General features: G+C 43.4%; 1 protein-coding gene across 1 annotated transcript in view; it reads right to left on the reverse strand.

Annotated features, from left to right (window-relative positions):
* Positions 1–23,387, reverse strand: part of lrp1ba (low density lipoprotein receptor-related protein 1Ba) — a 163,952-nt gene that overhangs the window by 54,672 nt on the left and 85,893 nt on the right. The window contains exons 49-62 of the mRNA XM_036952429.1: positions 23,228–23,353; positions 21,223–21,342; positions 20,277–20,405; positions 19,170–19,292; positions 18,934–19,074; positions 15,981–16,168; positions 14,983–15,166; positions 14,195–14,280; positions 13,830–13,958; positions 10,290–10,471; positions 9,604–9,803; positions 1,564–1,752; positions 1,096–1,244; positions 162–255 (exon numbers count right to left, since the gene is read on the reverse strand). Of these exons, the coding sequence (XP_036808324.1) occupies positions 162–255; positions 1,096–1,244; positions 1,564–1,752; positions 9,604–9,803; positions 10,290–10,471; positions 13,830–13,958; positions 14,195–14,280; positions 14,983–15,166; positions 15,981–16,168; positions 18,934–19,074; positions 19,170–19,292; positions 20,277–20,405; positions 21,223–21,342; positions 23,228–23,353 (2,040 nt within the window). The remainder of the gene's footprint in view (positions 1–161; positions 256–1,095; positions 1,245–1,563; positions 1,753–9,603; positions 9,804–10,289; positions 10,472–13,829; positions 13,959–14,194; positions 14,281–14,982; positions 15,167–15,980; positions 16,169–18,933; positions 19,075–19,169; positions 19,293–20,276; positions 20,406–21,222; positions 21,343–23,227; positions 23,354–23,387) is intronic.

Genomic DNA, 23,387 nt, shown 5'->3' on the forward strand with positions numbered 1-23,387 from the left:
ATCGTTGTAACATTTTCTGTACTGTACTGTGCAGTTAGTGTCCTGCTCCACCAGGGGGCTGTGAATTGATTGAGTAATTGTGAATTGGTGTGTACAGAAAATGTACAAGCCCTAATGGGACCTTGTCAAGTGTATGTGTCTGTGTGTTGATGGTGACTCACGGCAGTCTGGAGGCTCGTCCGACCCGTCCCCACAGTCATCCACCGTGTCACACTTCCACCAGAAGGGAATGCACTCATCTGTCCCACAGCGGAACTATAGGACACAACAACAGCAGAAAGCTTGAGATATCATCACCATCATCTTCATCATCGTCATCATCATCAGCGTCGTCAGCATCATCATCATCGCCATCATCATTCAGGAAGATTGTGGGAAAACTAAAGTACTTTACTTGAAACTACAAATACTAATGTCAAAGCCCCTGCTGGTCCATGCCCATCTTCCAAAAATACATTTTTAAGAGGTACTTTTTAATATATGTTGAATTATCCCACAGCACCCCCCCCCCCCCCCCCCCCCCCCCACTCCCCTCCAACTAGCATGGACTTAGCTGGTAGCTGCTTTATTGGGTGGCAGATGGGCCTAGTGGGGTTTGAATTTGGGGCGGCAGGGTAGCCTAGTGGTTAGAGCGTTGGACTAGTAACCGGAAGGTTGCAAGTTCAAACCCCTGAGCTGACAAGGTACAAATCTGTCGTTCTGCCCCTGAACAGCACTGTTCCTAGGCTGTCATTGAAAATACGAATTTGTTCTTTACTGACTTGCCTAGGTAAAAAAAATAAAATAATGAAATTCCGAATCCAACAAGGTGAACAATCTGCCGCTATGCCCTTGAGCAAGGCACTTAACCGGTGGATAATGGTGACCCCACTCCCTATGGGTGTCTCAGGGGGAGTTGGGATAAGCAAGGTCAAATATAAGCACTCCTCCAATTATTACTAAGGAAACATTTACTTACTATGAATGTGAAATGTAGTTGTCCCACCTAGCTACCTTAAGATGAATTCACTAACTGTAAGTCACTCTGGATAACAGCGTCTATTAAATGACTATGTCAAATATTTTTGTAAGCAGTAGGAGAAAAGTGCCACTGACCTGGCTGGCTGTGCAGTTGGACAGGCAGGTCTTGTTGTCTGCAGCCAGGTAGAAGTGGGTGGGGCAGGCACACCTGTAACTTCCTCCGGGGGAGAGCAGACACAGGTGGCTGCAGCCTCCGTTGGTCACCTGACACTGGTGTTTGGGCACTGCGGCGAAGAGAGGGAGGCTAAAACCAACATCCACAGCTAGAGCATCATTAGTCTGAGGGCACATTTCCTCATTACAATTAAAAAGAAACCTCTCTCTCTCTCTCTCTCTCACTCACTCACTCACTCACACACTCACACACACACTCACTCACTCACTCACTCACACACTCACTCACACACTCACTCACACACTCACTCACACACTCACTCACACACTCACTCACACACTCACACACTCACACTCACACACTCACACTCACACACTCACACACACTCACACACACACTCACACACACACTCACACACAGATGATTACCGTCGGGTTGGCGGAGAGGGTGGTACACCTTGATGTTGTGGATGGCTCTCCAGTATCTGAGCAGCTCTGTTCCCTGAGCCCCGGAGGTCTTGTGGGCCCGGTTCAGTGACTTGGACTTCTCATCCGTCCAATAGATGACATCCTCAAACAGAGTCAGCCCTGTCACCTCCCGGATGTCTTGACTAGGCACTGGAATGGAATACACACTGATTAATCAGAGTCTGGAACACAGCCAGATCTCACACGCATGCACGCGTGAACGCACACACATGCAGGCGCACACACAGCTCGCCCTGAGTAATTGCTGTGACAAGCTGCCAGGCTCTGGGGTGTTTTATTGCAGGTAAATGGGAGTAAAGACGTGACTAAATGGACTGTCTGTCTGCCAGCATGGCTTAGTAGAGAAAGGAGTATACTATAATAAGTATTACAGCTAATCACAAACTGGCTGTTGAAGATGAAAAACTGAAATTAAATTAACAATAAAAATGGGTTGAGAATGTCATGACTTCACTTCAAGCCTCGTTTAATAACATAATGTTTTGTCTGTGAACCAAATAGTACTTTGGGGGGGAAATTGTGTTAGACCAAATGAATAAAAAAGGTGAGACAAACATTTCTCTCATTTCTCACAGGTTGAATGCCAGAGATGGACAGAGACGCATTTCAATTAACACCTTGTTTTGAAGTGTATGGAACAGGCATAATAATGACTTGGCTCACACTCAGCTTCTATGGAGTTGAATCAATCACGCACAAACGTTTTCACAGTAAAGTCACAGCATTTATCTAAAGTCTGAAAAAGTACAATCAATGACAAACGGACCTTAAATCTGCACCAACCATTATTTACAAAGCCAATTGAGCCATCACATTTTGAGAGTTGACAGAGAGAGATAGATACAATGTAAAATGGTATAGAATCAGCTTAGACCTTCTTTTTTGATATTTTCAGTGGTATTATTAACAAACACGCCCCCATAAATAAGATTAGAATTAAAATCAAGTTCAGCCCCTGGTTCGACCGTGGTCTTGAAGAGTTACTCCACCTCAAGAACTGCATTTGGCTCGACACACGCATACTCAGGCTGACTGGCTCTCGTTCAGGCAAATGAGAAATAAGTGCACTCAGACTATCCGGAAGGCCAAAGTTAGTTACTTTAAGGAGCAGTTCTCTCTCTGTGGGTCTAACCCCAAGAAATTCTGGAAAAGACCTGGAGAATAAACCCTCCTCCTCACAGTTGCCCATGTCCCTTAAAGTTGATGATGTGGTTGTTGCTGACAAGACACACATGACTGAGCTCTTTACTCACCACTTCAATTAAGTCAGGATTCTTATTTGACTCAGCCATGCCTCCTTGCTCGTCCAACATTTCCTCATCTCCCACCCCTTCTAATGCGACTAAACTATGCTTCTCCCTCTTTTTCCCCTGCCCCGCAACAAAGTTTCAACCTGCAGGCAGTCACTGAGTCCGAGGTGCTAAAGGAGCTCCTGAAACTTGACCCCCAAAAAACATCTGGGTCAGATGGTTTAGACCTTATCTTCTTTAAGATTGCTGCCCATATCATCCTTTCTGGGGAGGTTCCTATTGCTTAGAAGGCAGCCACGGTTCATCCTTTATTTAAAGGGGGAGATCAAGCTGATCCTAACTGTTACAGACCTATTTCTATTTTGCCCTGTTTATCAAAAGTGTTGGAAAAACTTGTCAATAATCAACTGACTGCCTTTCTTGATGTCTATGGTATGCAATCTGGTTTTCCGCTCAGGTTATGGATGTGTCACTGCAACCTTAAAGGTCCTCAATGAAGTCACCATTGTCCTTGATTCTAAGCAATGTTGTGCTGCTATTCATTTAATTTTTAATTTTTAATTTCACCTTTATTTAACCAGGTAGGCTGGTTGAGAACAAGTTCTCATTTACAACTGCGACCTGGCCAAGATTAAGCAAAGCAGTGCGACACAAACAACACAGAGTTACACATGGAATAAACAAAACATACAGTCAATAACACAATGGAAAAAAGTCTATATACAGTATGTGCAAATGAGGTAAGATAAGGGAGGTAAGGCAATAAATAGGCCATAGTGGCGAAATAATTACAATTTAGCAATTAAACACTGGTGTGATAGATGTGCAGAAGATGAATGTGCAAGTAGAGATACGGTGGTGTAAAGGAGCAAAAATAAAACAAATAACAGTATGGGGATGAGGTAGTTGGATGGGCTATTGTACAGATGGGCTATGTACAGGTGCAGTGATCTGTGAGCTGCTCTGACATATGGTGCTTAAAGTTAGTGAGGGAGATATGAGTCTCCAGCTTCAGTGATTTTTGCAATCCATTCTAGTCATTGGCAGCAGAGAACTGGAAGGTGGCCAGAGGAGGAATTGGCTTTGGGGGTGACCAGTGAAATATACCTGCTGGAGCGCGTGCTACGGGTGGGTGCTGCTATGGTGACCAGTGAGCTGAGATAAGGTGGGGCTTTACCTAGCAAAGACTTGTAGATGACCTGTGCCAGTGGGTTTGGCGACGAATGTGAAGCGAGGGCCGGCCAACGAGAGCATACAGGTTGCAGTGGTTGGTAGTATATGGGGCTTTGGTGACAAAATGGATGGCACTGTGATAGACTGCATCCAATTTGCTGAGTAGAGTGTTGGAGGCTATTTTGTAAATTCCAGCGCCAAAGTCAAGGATCGGTAGGATAGTCAGTTTTACGAGGGTAGGTTTGGCAGCATGAGTAAAGGATGCTTTGTTGCGAAATTGGAAGCCGATTCTAGATTTATTTTTGGATTGGAGATGCTTAATGTGAGTCTAACCAGACACCTAGGTACATGTATTTGTAGATGTCCACATATTCTTAGTCAGAATCATCCAGAGTAGTGATGCTGGGCGGGCGGGCAGGTGCAGGTAGCGATCGATTGAAGAGCATGCATTTAGTTTTACTTGCATTTAAGAGCAATTGGAGGCCACGGAAGAAGAGTTGTATGGCATTGAAGCTCGTCTGGAGGTTAGTTAACACAGTGTCCAAAGAAGGGCCAGAAGTATACAGAATGGTGTCGTCTGCGTAGAGGTGGATCAGAGACTCACCAGCAGCAAGAGCGACCTCATTGATGTACACAGAGAAGAGAGTCGGTCCAAGAATTGAACCCTGTGGCACCCCCATAGGGACTGCCAGAGGTTCGGACAACAGGCCCTCTGATTTGACACACTGAACTCTATCAGAGAAGTAGTTGGTGAACCAGGCGAGGCAGTCATTTGAGAAACCAAGGCTGTTGAGTCTGCTGATAAGAATGTGGTGATTGACAGAGTTGAAAGCCTTGGTCAGGTCTATGAATAAAGCTGCACAGTGTTATCTCTTATCGATGGAGGTTATGATATTGTTTAGGACCTTGAGCATTGCTGAGGTGCACCCATGACCATCTCTGAAACCAGATTGCATAGCGGAGAAGGTACGGTGGGATTAGAAATGGTCGGTGATCTGTTTGTTAACTTCTCCAGGGTAGGGGGCAGCATTTGGAATTTTGCATGAAAAGTGTGCCCAAATTAAACTGCCTTCTACTCAGTCCTAGAAGATATGATATGCATATAATTGGTATATTTGGATAGAAAACACTCTAAAGTTTCCAAAACGTTTAACATAGTGTCTGTGAGAATAACAGAACTGATTTGGCAGGTGAAAACCTGAGAAAAATCCATTCATGAAGTAGGATTTTCTGTTGTTGTTGTAGTTTTCTATTCAATGCCATTACCGTATCCATTGACTTAGGACTCAAATTGCAGTTCCTATGCCTTCTACTAGATGTCAACCGTCTTGAGAAATTGTTTCAGGCTTGTATTCTGAAAAATGAGGGAGCAAGAGCAATCTGAATGAGTGGACCCTGCCGCGTCACAGAGCTTTTTCATGCGTACGACCGAGAGAGTGTCTTTCTTGTTTACCTTTTATATTGACGATGTTATTGTCAGGTATTATCAGTTATATTATAAATTATTTAGGCTAAAAACAACCTGAGGATTGAACATAAACATTGTTTGACATGTTTCTATGAACTTTACGGATACAATTTAGATTTTTTTGTCTGCCTGTTGTGACTGCATTTGAGCCTGTGGATTACTCAAGAAAACGCGCGAACACAAAGGAGGTTTTTGGATATAAAGAGAGACTTTATTGAACAAAAGGAAAATTGATTGAATAAATGAATGTCTTCTGAGTGCAAACATATGAAGATCATCAAAGGTAAGTGATTAATTGTATCTCTATTTCTGACTTGTGTAACTCTTCTACTTGGTTGGTTACTGTTTCTAATGATTTGTCTGCTGGGCTATGTTCTCAAATAATTGTAAGGTATGCTTTCAACGTAAAGCATTTTTTAAAATCTGACACCATGGTTGGATTCACAAGAAGTTAATCTTTAAACCCATGTAAAATAGTTATATATTTTCTGAATTTTTATAATGAGTATTTCGGTATTTGAATTTGGCACTCTGCAATCTCACTGGATGTTGGCTAGGTGGGACGCTAGCATCCCACATACCCTAGAGAGGTTAACTTGGCCTTCGAAGACCTTAGAAAGGCAGTGTAGGATAGATATAGGTCTGTAGCAGTTTGGGTCTAGAGTGTCTCCCCCTTCGAAGAGGGGGATGACCGTGGCAGCTTTCCAATCTTTGGGGATCTCAGATGATACGACAGAGAGTTTGAACAGGCTAGTAATAGAGGTTTCAACAATGTCGGCTGATACATTTAGAAAGAGAGGGTCCAGATTGTCTAGTCCTGCTGATTTGTAGGGGTCTAGATTTTGCAGCTCTTTCAGAACATCAGCTATCTGGATTTGGGTGAAGGAGAAATGGGGAGGCTTAGGCTTGGGCAAGTTGCTGTGGGGGGTGCAGGGCTGTTGACCAGTGTAGGGGTGGCCAGGTGGAAGCATGACCAGACATGGAAAAATGCTTATTGAAATTCTCAATTATCGTGGATTTATCTGTGGTGACAGTGTTTCCTAGCCTCAGTGCAGTGGGCTGCTGGGAGGAGGTGCTCTTATTCTCCATGGACTTTACAATGTCCTGAACCTTTTGGAGTTTGTGCTGCAGGATGCAAATTTCTGTTTGAAAAAGCTAGCCTTTGCTTTCCTAACTTCCTGTCTTTATTGGTTCCTAACTTCCCTGAAAAGTTGCATATCACGGGGGATATTTGATTCTACTGCAGTACGCCATAGGATGTTTTTGTGCTGGTCAAGGGCAGTCAGGTCTGGAGTGAACCATGGGCTATATCTGTTCCTGGTTCTACATTTTTTAAATGGGGCATGCTTATTTAAGATTGTGAGGAAAGCACTTTTAAAGAATAACCAGGCATCCTCTTCTGACGGAATGAGGTCAATATTCTTCCAGGATACCCGGGCCAAGTCGATTAGAAAGGCCTGCTCGCAGAAGTGTTTTAGGGAGCTTGGACGTTTGACCGCAGACCCATTACGGATGCAAGCAATGAGGCAGTGATTGCTGAGATCCTGGTTGAAGACAGCAGAGGTGTATTTGGAGGGCAGGTTGGTTAGGATGATATCTATGAGAGTGCCTGTGTTTACGGATTTGGGGTTGTACCTGGTAGGTTCATTGATCATTTGTGTAAGATTGAGGGCATCAAGCTTAGATTGTAGGATGGCCTGGGTGTTAAGCATGTCCCAGATTAGGTCACCTAACAGCACGAGCTCTGAAGATAGATGGGAGGCAATCAATTCACATATGGTGTGCAGAGCACAGCTGGGGGCAGAAGGTGGTCTATATCAAGCTGCAATAGTGAGAGACTTGGTTCTTGAAAGGTGGATTTTTAAAAGTGGAAGAAAATTGTTTGGGAACAGACCTGGATATTAAGACAGAACTCTGCAGTAGATTGCAACTCCGCCCCCTTTTGGCAGTTCTATCTTGTCGGAAAATGTTATAGTTAGGGATGGAAGTTTAAGAGTTTTTGGTGGCCTTCCTAATCCAGGATTCAGACACGACTAGGACATCCGGGTTGGCAGAGTGTGCTAAAGCAGTGAATAAAACAAACTTAGGGAGGAGGCTTCTAATGTTAACATACATGAATCCAAGGCTTTTACGGTTACAGAAGTCAACAAATGAGAGCGCCTTGGGAATGGGAGTGGAGCTAGGCACTGCAGGGCCTGGATTCACCTCTACATCACCAGAGGAGCAGAGGAGGAATAGGATAAGGGTACGGCTAAAGGCTATAAGGACTGGTCGTCTAGTGCGTTTGGAACAAGAGTAAAAGGAGCAGGTTTCTGGGCTCGGTAGAATAGATTCAATGCATAATTTACAGACAAAGGTATGGTAGGATGTGAGTACAGTGGAGGTAAACCTAGGCATCGAGTGACGATGAGACAGGTATTGTCTCTAGAGACATCAATTAAACCAGGTGAGGTCACCGCATGTGTGGGAGGTGGGACAAGAGGGTTAGCTGAGGCATATTGAGCATGGCTGGAGGCTATACAATGAAATAGGACAATAATCACTAACCAAAACAGCAATGGACAAGACATATTGACATTAGGGAGAGGCATGCGTAGCCGAGCAGGTACGTTAGACCATTCCATTCTTGTGGGCTGGCTAAGGAGTACTGGTGTCTCTGAGGGGTCTTTGGCCTGATTTGCTAACTACCTCTCTCAAAGAGTGCAGTTTATAAAGTCAGAAAATCTATTGTCTCATCCACTGCCTGTCACCAAGGCTCAATCCTAGGCCCCACGCTCTTCTCAATTTACGTCAACAACATAGCTCAGGCAGTAGGAAGCTCTCTCATCCATTTATACGCAGATGATACAGTCCTATAGCCCATCCCCAGATGCTGTTTTAAATGCTCCACAACAAAGCTTTCTTAGTGTCCAACAAGCTTTCTCTACCCTTAACCCTGTTTTGAACACCTCCAAAACAAAGGCCTCTCCCCACAGGTGTGATTACTACCTCTAAGGATTTAGAGCTTGAGGTAGTCACTTCATACAAGTACTTGGGAGTATGTCTAGATGGTACACTGTCCTTCTCTCAGCACATATCAAAGCTGCAGGCTAAAGTTAAATCTATTCTTGGTTTCCTCTATCGTAATCGCTCCTCTTCCACCCCAGCTGCCAAACTAACCCAGATTCAGATGATCCTTCCTATGCTAGATTATGGAGACATAATTTATAGACTGCCAGGTAAGGGTGCTCTCGAGTGGCTAGATGTTCTTTACCATTCGGCCATCAGATTTGCCACCAATGCTCCTTATAGGACACATCACTGCACTCTATACTCCTCTGTAAACTGGTCATCTCTGTATACCTGTCGCAAGACCCACTGGTTGATGGTAATTTGTAAAATCCTCTTAGGCCTCACTGCCCCCCTATCTGAGATATCTACTGCAGCCCTCATCCTCCACATTCAACACCTGTTCTGCCAGTCACATTCTGTTAAAGGTCCCAAAAGCACACATATCCCAGGGTCGCTCGTCTTTTCAGTTCACTGCAGCTAGCGACTGGAACGAGCTGCAATAAACACTCAAACTGGACAGTTTTATCTCAATCTCTTCATTCAAAGACTCAATCATGGACACTCTTACTGACAGTTGGGGCTGCTTTCCGTGATGTATTGTTGTCTATACCTTCTTGCCCTTTGTGCTGTTGTCTGTGACCAATAATGTTTGTACCATGTTTTGTGCTGCTACCATGTTGTGTTGCTACCATTTGTTGTCATGCTGTGTTGGTACCATTCTGTGTTGTCATGTGTTGCTGCATTGCTATGTTGTTGTCTTAGGTCTCTCTTTATGTAGTGTTGTGTTGTCTCTCTTGTCATGATGTGTGTTTGTCCTATATTTATTTATTTATTTTGTTTTTTTATTTTTAATCCCAGCCCCCGTACCCGCAGGAGGCCTTTTGCATTTTGGTAGGCCGTCATTGTAAATAAGAATTTGTTCTTAACTGACTTGTCTAGTTAAATTAAGGTTAAATAAATAAATAAAATAAATACACAGACAGTCAGACAGACAGACAGACAGAGACCAAGAGCCATCCTCAATTCACTATCACTTACCTTTGCGTCTATCTGAACCGTCCATGTTTGAGAAGAGAATATGATGTGAGTCAGCCCAGTAAAGTCTTTTTGCTGTGTAGTCGATGGTGAGAGCTGCAGGGCTGAATATGTCTGAATCGCTGATCAGCGTCCGTCTGCTGCCGTCCAAACCTATCCTCCCAATATGGGGATACTCTCCACTGTCGATCCAGAACACATAACTACAGAGGAATGACACAGTTTTCAGCTAGATACCTTAAGCTACACTTCTCCACTCCCTTGGTCAAATGGGCTATATGAACTGTGAACTGTGGTTGTCTCACTTTGCTATCTTAAGGTTAATGCACTAACTGTAAGTTGCTCTGGATGAGAGTGTCTCCTAAATGACAAAAATCATGTAAATGTAACTGTGTTTACTTTCCATTATGGAGTAGCTTATGTGAGATATCAAATTCAACATCAAAAAGAGTACTAGACTGCAAAGCCTGAGCAGAAAGTTGGCTGCCTCAGAAACAAAACAGCATAGTTACACTTACACAGTAACATACTGATTAGCCGGTATTTATTTTGAGAGTCTGTGGTACTGTCTCTCTCAACAGACATAGCTAAATCCCGTTCTGGATGAATCCTCTCCAGATTATACTGTGACAGATATAGAGTCTAGCATGTTGTAGAGACAGACAGAGAAGATGGAGTGTTGTACATGCCCGGTGTCAGCATCCAAAGCCAGGTCAGTAGGGTTGTCCAGACCAGTGCTGACCAATACCACAGGATAGAGGCCGTTAGCCTTGGACACCTCCAGACTCTTCTTCACTATGTCACACCAGTATAGGTTCTTTCCTATCCAGTCCACGGCTAGAGCACTGGGGGCAGACATCCTGTGGATTACCTGTGGGTCAGAGGAGAGGAAACAGGTAGGGGCATTTTTATCTCAATGTCAAATCATTTCCCGGGTAACAATTATGTACCTTACTGTGATTGTTTTCAATTCAATTTGGCAAAAAGAAAACTTAGCAAAGAGCGATTTCTCAAGCAAGAATTTTGCCAGGACTGTCTAGGAGCTGTTCGAAGTGGGGAGGGGAAAACTGAGCTGTTATTGGCAGAACCTTAGGAAATACATTCATTGGTCTATTAACCAATTTACTGCCCTGGTGAAGTCACCGGGCAGGCCAAATCTTCCTCCCACCAAAACTGGCTGAAATGTCTAGCAGTCTTTTTAAACAGCTCTTACACTAAAAGGACATCATCATTTTCACAATTTCACAGTGCGGATGTATATATACAAATCAAATCAAACTTTGTCACATGCACCGAATACAACATTTGTAGACCTTGGCGTGAAATGCTTACTTTTACAAGCCCTTAACAAAAAGTGCAGTTGAAGAAAGTCTTAAGAAAATATTTACCAAATAAACTAAAGTAAAAAATAATGAAAACTAACAATAGAATAACAAAAATGAGATTATATACAGGGGGTACCGGTACCGAGTGAATGTGCAGGTTAGTTGAGGTAATTTGTACATGTAGGTAGGGAGAAGTGACTACGCATAGATAATAAACAGCGAGTAGCAGCAGTGTACAAAACAAAATGGAGGAGGGGGACAGGACGGGTGTCAATGTAAATAATCCGATGGCCATTTGATTAATTGTTCAGCAGTATTATGACTTGGGGGTAGAAGCTGTTAAGGAGCCTTTTGGTCCTAGACTTGGCGCTCCGGTACTGCTTGCTGTGCGGTAGCAGAGTAAACAGTCTATAACTTGGGTTACTGGAGTCTTTGACAATTTTTTGGGCTTTCCTCTGACACTGCCTAGTACATAGGTACTGGATGGCAGTTAGCTTGGCCCCAGTGATGTACTGGGCCATACACACTACCCTCTGTAGCGCCTTACAGTCAGATGCCGAGCAGTTACCCTACCAGGCAGTGATGCAACCGGTCAGGATGCTCTTGTTGGTGCAGCTATATAACTTTTTGAGGATCTGGGTACCCATACCAAATCTCCTGAGTCTCCTCAGTCTCTTCACAACTGTCATGGTGCATTTGGACTATTATAGTTCGTTGGTGATGTGGACACCAAGGAACTTTAAACTCTTGACCCGCTCCACTACAGCCCCGTCGATGTTAATGGGGGCCTGTTCGGCCCGCCTTTTCCTGAAATCCACGATCAGCTCCTTTGTCTTGCTCACATTGAGGGAGAGTTTGTTGTCTCTGACCTCCTCCCTATAGGCTGTCTCATCGTTGTCGGTGATCAGGCCTACTACTGTTGTGTTGTCAGCAAACTTAATGATGATGTTGGATTCGCGTTTGGCCACACAGTCGTGGGTGAACAGGGAGTACTGGAGGAGACTAAGGACACACCCCTGAGGTGGCTAGAGTGTTGAGTGTTGAGTATCAGCGTAACAGATGTGTTGTTGCCTACCCTTACCACCTGGGGGCGGCCCGTCAGGAAGTCCAGGATCCAGTTGCAGAGGGAGGTATTTAGTCCCAGAGTCCTTAGCTTAGTCATAAGCATTGTGGGCACAATGGTGTTGAACACTGAGCTGTAGTCAATAAACAGCACTCTCACATAGGCGTTCCTTTTGTCCAGGTGGGAAAGGGCAGTGTGGAGTGCGATTGAGATTGCGTCATCTGTGGATCTGTTGGGGCAGTATGCAAATTGGAGTGGGTCTAGGGTATCCGGGAGGATGCTGTTGATGTTAGCCATGACCAGCCTTTCAAAGAACTTCATGGCTACCGACACAGGAAAATCATGTTTGCGACTGCACTGGGCCTTTAAAGCAACTCAAGATGAATCAGAAAATCACTGTAACCGGTTATGTGGAGCACTCACATTCTACTCCAGACAGTTGGGTTCAGTTACCCCAGCGTTAACAATTGGTCGTGTGAATGGAGGGTAAGCGAGCCCTGGTGTGATTTTAACCCCAAATTAAGAAGATACATTGTGAAAAGCCCTTACGATTCAGAACAGCCTTCTCTGGGTCTGCACTGCAACAGTTCTAATATCACCCTTTATAGTGATTACATTGGTCTAATAACTACAGAAATGGTCTCTACTCTGAAGAGTTTTGGCAGCAGTGAGCTAAAGTACGAATCAGATGGGAGGGATCCTGGGTACAGTAAAGCTATAATGAGTCATTATCCCTGTATTAATGATAACGATCCAAGGGGAGCCCCCTTAGGTACTCAGGTTCTGTTGGCACTCTAACCTCACCTAGACTCTGGCTCTGACCTTTGCAAAGCTAAATGGGGAACCATGATAGGAGACCAGCCATGTTCAAGGAAGCAAATACAAGCATATACAACCACACTGATACTGTATCCTTGACATACTGTGTCATCTGCCTCTGTGTGCCAATATCACTGATTTTAGGAGTGGAAAATTGACCCCCCCCCCCCCCCCCCCCCCCCCCCCCTTCCCCCAAAAGAAAAAAGGAAGAACATTCAGTATAGTACTGTATCTAAGGTGCATAACATGATCATAACAGGGTTCAGTTACACTCTATTTGAACTGTACGACAAAAACAAAACATTTCATAAAATACAGCTGCACCTAAACCAACAGCCATTGTTCTGTGCCAAACACCATAAACTAATACTCACGTAAGCCATCAACTACATAATGCTGTGCATTATTAGCAGGTGGCTTAGGTCCAAAACAATGAGGTATTTCCAAGGTATAATGAAAACAAAGATGTCTAAGGAATTATCCACACACTCACATTCTATATTGCACATTTTATGACATAATGGAATGCATTAGGCACTACATGGCCATAAACCCTCATATAGAATAAATGCCATTGTTTTATGTGCCTCGGCTCAACCTTCAGCCAGGGAAGACTGTCACCTTCAGTCACATTTAATCCGGTACACAGTCATGGTGTTAAATTATAGATTTATAAAGCACCTATAAAACCTCCTCAACATCTCATCTCCAGCCATATAATCTCGCCCTGTGGGGGGGAGAAAAGACAGAGAGAGAGAGAGAGAGAGAGAGAGAGAGAGAGAGAGAGAGAGAGAGAGAGAGATAGAGAGAGAGAGAGAGAGAGAGAGAGAGAGAGAGAGAGAGAGAGAGAGAGAGAGAGAGAGAGAGAGAGATAGAGAGAACTTTGGAAAAAACTCTGTTTTTTGGAGAAGTCATTGCCCTTTTTCAATTTTCGAATCGGAATCTCTGTTCACTTCCTGAATTGACTAACTTCAATTGGAATTTACCTCAACCCTGCTGTGTAAGCTGCTGCTCTACTGTACCTTCAGGTCGCTCCCATTCAGTCGCATTCTGTTTATCCTCCGTTGGGTTAGAGCAGGAGAGCTTGAGTCAATCCAGTAGATCAACTCCTTCCTGTAGTCAAAGTCCACTGCTATAATGTTACTGAGGCCCTGTGGGACAAAATCATCATGGAACATGTAGTATTGTTGTTACAAAAAAAACAACATATTGAGCAATTGCTTTGCATAATTGGTTGGGGAGAGACACACAGGCCATATAAAAGGATATACTCAATGTACTCAAGTGAGATGACCAATGAAATGATTCTGTGCATAAGAAACCTTCTCCATCCTTAAATATCGAGCTGGTTCAAGAAAAAAGGAACACTTCCCTTTGTGTGTCTTACCTGTTTTAGAGGAGTATAATTGGATCCATCAGTGCTTATTTTCCTGATGTCATGATGGTCGGCCAGAATCAGGAAGGGCTCTTCAGCTGAAGAAAATACAAGAACAAAAATTATAATACACCATGGCTCCTATGACTAACATTATAGTCAGAAAAAGTGATGATAGTGATGGTCCTAAATAGTCACATATGATTATGCAGGGGTGACTGTAGCAGTATGCTCTCAGAGATGGCTCATCATTACTTGTAAGTCATTACTTTTAATGCACCGTCTCATTATCGTACTGCAGGGGCAGTAACGTTACAGTCAGAGGCTCTGGAGGTGTCAGTCTTATACAACCACTGATTTCCTCCCTAGCTCCAAGCCCTAGTATATATATCACTGTCACAGGCTATTATTTGACTGGGCTCACTACAGGTACATTCCCATGGAGATAGAACAAGTAGTTCTACTTTAGACATATTCTAGTGTTCTCTTTTAACCAATCAGAATCCTCGTTCCGATTCAAGGTAATTCCCCTGTGATTTCCAGAAGTCCCTGATTTAAAAAAAAAAAAAAAGGAAGGAAATCAAGAGTAAGGTGGCTGAGAGAGTTGCAGACACATGGGCAGATGGGTAAGAAGGAAGAGAGAGAGAAGGAAAGGACAGAAGAATATAAGATGGAGAAAGGGGTACCTCAAGCAGCAGAGGCACAGATACAAGGACAGGTGGGTAAGAAGAGAGAGAGAGAGAGAGAGAACAAGAAAAATAACAGAAGAGAAAATGATGCAGGTAGAGAAAGAGGTATACCTGAGAGAGACCTGCAGATCTGCGAGTTCTTAGTTGGCGCCTCGTAACCATCTGCACACAGACACTTGTACGATCCGTATGTGTTGACGCAGAGCTGGCTACAGGGGAAGTCGGATGAACATTCGTCAGTGTCAACACACGTTTGGCCATCGTTCTTCAAGCGGAATCCCGGCCAACACTTGCACTGGATCGGACGTGAGGGAGAAATTGAGAGCCATTATTTTTCTGACAGAATCCATGTGTGGGCACTGAGGCACAGAATCAATCAATGGAAAAGTGATGGGGTACTGTCGCCATTGGGTTGGAGTGACTATGGACTATACAGGGATACTATGACACAAAGGGATTTAATAGGTTCTGAGCGCAAAATCCATGGTTTGTTTTGTTGGCGAACCACTCTTTGACGGTATGAACATCTTACAGAGTATGGATTTAAATACATTTTTCTCTGACAACCTATAGCTTACAGCAACCAGGCAGATCCCAACATACATACTGTACTGTATGTACCAGGGTCATGGTTATTGAGTATGAATAGCACAAACAAACACGTATTGTTAGCCAGGAGCAAAATGTTCTGAGAAATATCATGTCCACATAGTATGTTGATTTAGGTTCTGTTTGTTTTATTGTTAAACATGATAATAGATGTAATGTAATAACCCTGGTGATATCACACAGAAATCCTATCATTATAGAGACATTTGCAAAACATCAATAAACAGTTAGCGGCTGAGCCTTAGTTTTATGTTGTAAGAGCTTAGTGGGCTTACCATACCGTGTGTGTGTGTGTGTGTGTTTGATACTGAGAAAAATAACTTTGTACAGTTCATGACTTGTGATTGTGTGTGTGTGTGTGTGTGTGTGTGTGTGTGTGTGTGTGTGTGTGTGTGTGTGTGTGTGTGTGTGTGTGTGTGTGTGTGTGCGTGTGTGTGTGTGTGCGTGTGTGTGTGTGTGTGCGTGCACTTCTGAGAAAGCAAGCAGGGATACCTTCCTACCTTGTACCCTACAGGCAGGTCTTCACAGTCCTGTGTGCATCCACTGACTCGGCGGTTCAGACACTCGTTGACATGACAGTTCCTCTCGTCTGACGCGTCCCCACAGTCGTCCCTCCTGTTACACAGGCTGGCCAGCGAGACACAGCGGCCGTTGACACACATGAAGAAAGAGCCGTTGCACAAGCTTTCTACAGAAACAAAGTGGCAAGTGTTAGATTTGAACTTTCTGTGAAAGCCAGGAATGCAAGATTTCTTTATTCCCAGAACCAGATTAAGCCTAGTCCTAGATAAAAAAATATATACAGTATATATATATATATTTTGTTGTTGTCCAGTTCTAGGCTTAATCTGGGTCTGGGGAACCGGCCAACATAATGAAACAGTCAAATAAACATATTTCTATCAACCAGGAACGTGTACACATCTGTGTCAGAGCACCTGCCCCATTGCCCTCCCTCTCAACAACTACCCTTTTGGGTGGTGGTATTTGTATGTATTTTTGTACACAGTTTTTGACATTGTTGTTCTGAACCCACTGCTTGAAATTCGTTGTGATGTTATCAAGTTCGCCACCCCAAGTTGGTTGGTTGCGCCTGTTTGTTGGCCCTGTATGGAGTTCGTACCCAGTATCCAAACATGTATGGTGTCATGATGTGGCCCTTTCTGGGTATAGATCGTGGAATTCTGAACGGTACACTGAATTTCTCAATGGTACTCTGAAGGACCCATTCTAACCACGTAAGACTTTAGGGAAGCAGAGAGACGCTCGGATGAACTTTCCAACAGATGGACTGACGATTCCATCAGAGATCACGACGACACACTGGGTAAATACATATTGATTGCAATTATTCCCGAATGAGTGAGCGTTCATGTGCAAAGGATTAGCATTTCAATTCGTATAATTATCAACTGTGTAGTGACTTTTTTTTGTCTTTCCTGATGTTCTCAGTCCACACCCACTTCCCTTTGTCCACCAAGCCGTCATTTCGGCTTAGCCCACTAGGGAACCTCCCCTATCATTTCCTTGTAACCATATCTACCATTTGTTTGTTTATGCATTTCTGTGATTATTTAGTTAGTTAGTAAATAAATGATTAAGACAATTGATGTATGGATGATTCATAGTAAAGGCTGAGTTTGGTGCAGTTAACTTACAATTTACAACATTTGGAATGAGACTAACATGAGGTAAAGAATAATTAATGAATTAGAAGACTGATTGATCAGATATTAAAATATCTGAATAGTTATATGAGGAAAATTATAACTTTGTAATCTGAAGATTTTCCTTGGTTCCCCGACTTCCTAGTTAATTACATTTACATGATTAGTTTAATCACATAATAATAAGTACAGAGAATTGATTTTATAAAATAACAGTCTTGACTTTAATGATGCCAAAGACACAACAATGGCTTGAGACGCAGTCACAGGTCGAGTGTGTGTAGCAAGCTACCAATTATTATTATTATAATGTATACTATATAATGTATTATTATTTGTATACTTTTACCCCTTTCTCTCCCTAATCTTGTGGTGTCCAATTGAGAGGCTATGGTGGGGAAATGACAAGATTATGTTATAATGCTGTTATTGCATCAAATGGTTGTTTATTGCAACAGAATAAGGGGTTGTTAGAATGCTCATCTGTGTATGTTCTACTGAGGATGGGCCTCTGGAAGATTTATGATGTCTTTGGGTGATACCGCATTCCAGAGCATGGGTTAATGTTTCTGTACTGGGGTACCAGCGGGAGATGGCTCCAGTATCGAGTTGGGAGGCCAGACCCTGGTCTCTACACAATGAGGACAGTTTTTACAGCAGATACTGTCTGCTTTTGAATTATTATGTGACCCATTCCATACATCTGTTGTTTGTCATCAAGACTGAAGGAGAATGGACTTTTCTATAAAATGCCGTGGCTCAAACCAGCTTGTTGAGTTCTCAGTGATCACCCCCAGGGTTGATTACCGACCAGCTACATTACTGCAGTAATTAAACAATAAAGTTTGATTGTTTGGATGAAATCTAAAAGTCTCTCCTTTTGATTACAATAATTCCACCACAAGGCGCAAGCTACAGTACCTAATTTAAATATCAACAGTACTGCTACAGCAGCATAACATTTGATTAACACTTGATAACACTTGATTTACATCATCATCAATATTCTGCCTGGTTGGCTGTTAACCTCCGTGCAGCAGAGAGAGGCAGAAAGACAGAGAGGAGCGGCTGCATCTGCACCCCTCCGACCCAACTCCATCCCTTCTTCAGTCGGGAGTTGCACACGAGTGTCATGGCAGCAGCAACAGAGGCAGTCAAGACGTTCATCCATGTTTCTCAAACGTCAAATTTCGAAGTTGTTCCAAACAACAAATTTTGAAGAGTTTGATTACGTCGCCGTATCGTTCCAAGGTTAAGTTTAGGCATCAACTCCGAATTCGTAAAATAAAAATATGAAAACAACATATCGGTGGATTTGAACATGCATCCTATGGGCTCTTTGGAACCAGAGGCGGATGCTTACGCCCATCTGCCATCCACGTCCATTATGCCTACTTGAAGGTAACAGCGCTCACTGTTGCCCCTAGTGGCCGGTTTCCACGGCATCTCCCGAAGTCCTCAGACATGGATGGACGTCGAATAATGACTTGTATCACAGGTGATCTGCCGGATCTAACAACCATATACTAAAAATATCCACACAAGCTACTAGCCAGCCAGCCCATATATCATGATTCAGAAGATTATGAATATTATATTGTAAAGAGCATTGAAGATAAATCACCTGCACCCTGAAAGGTCTGTTCCCAGCAGGTCTATGAGCACAAAATGTGTTTGTAATAGGCTAAAACCAGCCGGAACATGGTGAGACTGGGGCGGTCTGTACCTCGTCTGTTCTCTCTCACACACACACACACACTTGTGTTGTATCAGATGAAAGGCTTGCCTGCAGCGGAACACTTGGGGTTGTGTGGCAGCTCGTCTGATTGGTCGAGACAGTCGGGATGGCCGTCACACTCCCACTGAACTCTGGGTAAACAGCGGCCATCTGTGCAGCGGAACTCCCCCAGACTGCAGGACCCGTACTCTGCAGGACACAGGAGGCAAGAGGTGGGATGTGCAGTCCGAACGCAACAAGAGGAAATACAAGACAGACAGACAGACAGAGAGAGAGATTCTTACCACATTCCAGGGTCTCATCGGAGCCGTCTCCACAGTCATCGTCACGGTCACAAGCGAACCGCTGTGGGATGCAGATCTGATTACGACACTGGAACATTCCCTCCATGCACGTGTTGTTGGGGGCTGTGATAAGAAATAGGTGCAGGGACAATTTGTTAAAGAAATACCTGAGATTTTTTCATATCATACACCTCTCTCAAAAAGGATCTGAACTTCTATAGGAATGTGGACATTATTAACAAGGTACACTATATATACAAAAGTAGGTGGACTTCCCTTCAAATTCGTGGATTTGGCTGTTTCATCCACAGCCGTTGCTGACATGTGTATAAAAATCGAGCACACCGCCATGCAATCTCCATAGACAAACATTTGCAGAAGAATGGCCTTGCTGAAGAGCTCAGTGACTTTCAATGTGGCACCGTCATAGGATGCCACCTTTCCAACAAGTCAGTTCATCAAATTTCTGACCTGCTAGAGCTGCCCCGGTCAACTGTAAGTGCTTTGGGATGAATTGGAACGCAGACTGCGAGTCAAGCCTAATCGTCCAACATCAGTGCACGACCTCAATAATGCTCATGACTGAATGGAAGCAAGTCCCCGCAGCAATGTTCCAACATCTAGTGGAAAGCCTTCCCAGAAGAGCAGCAAAGGGGGGACCAACTCCATTTTAATGCCCATAATTTTGGAGTGAGATGTTCGACGAGTTGGTGTCCACATACTTTTGGTAATGTAGAGTGTGTGTCAAGGTGAAATATGGTTTTACAGCACTGTAAAAAAAAAAATTGTAACAGAAACGTATTGAGTCATTTTTGCTTTGCAATAGCGATTCTGAATACACAATGACAGAAATGTAATGAGACATTTTTGCTTTACAAATGGGACTACGCTATGATTGTCTGCAGTTTGTTTTCTGTCTGGAGGCATTCAGAAGGCAATACCCTATGACAGACATGTATTGAGACATTTGTGTTTTACACAAGGGACTTGGACTACACTGTTAGACACATGTCCTTATTATTATCATTATAATATGTGCTTTAGAAAAGGGAGTGACTACACTATGACTGTGATTTCTGTTGGAGAACTTCAGAACAATATTATTACCACAGCCAGCAGCAGAGAGCTCATCACTCCCATCTGGACAGTCCCTCTCCCCATCACAAAGCCAGTGTTTGGGGACGCAGCCGTACGACTCTGGGCAACTAAACAACCCTGGGCCACAGGTAGCCGTACCTGGATATGTACAATAGGATTCCTGGTCAAAACATTATTTTACCGAACTGAAGAATCTGTAGCCTGAGTGCCAGTCTGTTTCAGCTCTCTTGCCAACTCCTTAAGGAATTGCCATGCCAAACATGTTTGCTATGATAATGATTTGGCAAGACAGCAAAAACAGACTGGCAATCAGGAATAGAATAGAACAGTAATAGAAATACAGATATTTACAAGACTTTCTGAAGAGTCTGCAAATATTACTGAAAAACATGAAATCCACATCTCTGTAGCAAATTGCTCATCTATATATCTCCACCAAGGATGTATCTCGTAAAATTTCAAATATATTAACTGAATCTTTCCCTGTCCCTTTCTTTTTGTTGTACTTTTTACCCCTTTTTCTCCCCAATTTCATGATATCCAATTGGTAGTTAGTCTTGTCCCATCGCTGCAACTCCCGTACGGACTCGGTAGAGGCGAAGGTCACGTGTGCACCGAAACATGACCCCGCCAAGCTGCGCTGCTTCTTGACACACTGCTCTCTTAACCCGGAAGCCAGCCGCACCAATGTGTCGGAGGAAACACTGTACAGCTGGCGACCGAATCAGCGTGCATGCGCCGGGCTGCCACAAGGAGTCGCTAGAGCGCGATGGAACAAGGACATCCCAGCTGGCCAAACCCTCCCCTAACCCGGACGACGCTGGGCCAAATGAGCGCCGCCTCATGGGTCTCCCGGGTGCAGCCAGCAGCGACACAGCCCGGGATCGAACCCGGATCTGTAGTTTGACACATTTGAGTCAACATAGTGTAAATAAATTCAGGCGTGTTTTTATACCACAGATCTCTGCGCTCTCGTCCAATCCATCCCCACAGTCGTCCTCTCCGTCACAAAGCCACTGCTTGGCTATGCACTTGTTCTTAGAGCAGGCAAACTGGTTCCACAGGCAGGATAAGTCTAGACAAAATGAAATATAACACATTATATGGTATTTCATTGGGACAGGAAGCATGTAAACATCTTCACAATTAACCATGCAGAGAGCAGTGATAAATTAATGATATAGTATGGTAGTGTCCAAGTCCAAACGGGCCCAGGTTTCAACTGTTATAGAGTAATATGAAATTGCAGTCAAGTCACATACAATAAAAGGTAGGTAGGTCTTTGAACAGAAAAGGTGAAGAAAATAATATCACATACGGAGGTGAAGGTAAACAATTTTGAAGGGAGTCTCTATTCTAATGCAGGTGGGAAATGATATCACTATATCAATGTCATCTGTGAAATTAGATACAAACAAACAACATTCCCTCAGTCGTAAGCACTTTCAAAGTAATGCTTGTCTTACATTCAAACCATGTACAAAAGAAGTGAAGGAGCGCCAAGTGAGGTAAAAAATGATTCAGCCTTAGCAAGCAGAGAGCGAGAGAGCGAGAGCGAGAAAGAGGGAGAGAGAGAGGAGGGAGGTAGATGAAAGAGAGAGAGATGAGAGAGCGAGAGACATAAAGAAAGAGAGAGAAAGAAATGTCTGTTTATTTGTTAGCATTTCACATCAATTTTATGATGACACTGTGGAGCTGCTTCCTTGGGCAGCCAGAGAGCAACCATTAACAATAACTGTATGGCTACATGGACAAGGTCAGTGTGAACTAGCCACACAAACAGCGGGCACCAACAACACGGTGTGAACTATGCCACACAAACAGCGGGCACCAACAACACGGTGTGTGCATCCAATCACCACTGGCTGGGACTCATTCAAATACACAGACGATGAGCAAATACACAACAAATATAAATAGGATATTTGCTATTGCTATTCTGTTTGGGTTACAACAGCATAGTCTACTACTCTGCCCTGAAGAACCAACAGCAGGAGTGAAGCATCTCCTCCCATCATTATTCCTCAGGGGAGGCTTTGAACAGTGATTGTGGGAGATTTCCACATAGGGATCAAATCAGGGATGGAAGCAAATCAAATCACATTTTATTTGTCACATACACATGGTTAGCAGATGTTAATGCGAGTGTAGCGAAATGCTTGTGCTTCTAGTTCCGACAATGCAGTAATAACCAACAAGTAATCTAACTAACAATTCCAAAACTACTGTCTTGTACACAGTGTAAGGGGATAAAGAATATGTACATAAGGATATATGAATGAGTGATGGTACAGAGCAGCATAGGCATGATACAGTAGATGGTATCGAGTACAGTATATACATATGAGATGAGTATGTAAACAAAGTGGCATAGTTAAAGTGGCTAGTGATACATGTATTACATAAGGATACAGTCGATGATATAGAGTACAGTATATACGTATGCATATGAGATGAATAATGTAGGGTAAGTAACATTATATAAGGTAGCATTGTTTAAAGTGGCTAGTGATATATTTACATCATTTCCCATCAATTCCCATTATTAAAGTGGCTGGAGTTGAGTCAGTGTCAGCATTGGGCTCAGCAGGAGACACCCCTTCACTGCTTCATTTAATGACCCACATGAACAAACCACCAACACTGGGTTATCTTATCTTCTTATCTGGCCGTATTGACCGAATGTATTGACCAGACACAACAGGGGATACAGGACAAGAGGAGAAATCTTTCAACCTAGAAATTCTCCATTATATTTGGCCACCATGAGCTTTGTCAGCATTTCATGCAGGATGTACCCTACAACATAATGATCCAACCGTTACTTTAAACAGAGTCATTTGAATAATTTAGACTCTCTCTCAAATCAATGGCAGTGGCTACAAATCAGTGCAATGTGCTTGCTGAAATAAATGTCATGTAAATAAATATTAGGTAAGTAAATATCTCTGATATCATACCACACTGGAATTCATCTGCTCCGTCTTCACAGTCTTTGACTCCGTCACACAGCCAGACAGTGTGGATGCAGTTTCCACTGGGGCAAGCAAAATGGCCTTCCTCACATCTCTTTCTGAGGGAAGGAGCTGGGGAGAAACCAGAAGCCAAGACACATTCAGA

Source organism: Oncorhynchus mykiss, chromosome 18 (genome assembly GCF_013265735.2).
Source record: "Oncorhynchus mykiss isolate Arlee chromosome 18, USDA_OmykA_1.1, whole genome shotgun sequence".
NCBI classification, from domain to species: Eukaryota; Metazoa; Chordata; class Actinopteri; order Salmoniformes; family Salmonidae; genus Oncorhynchus; species Oncorhynchus mykiss.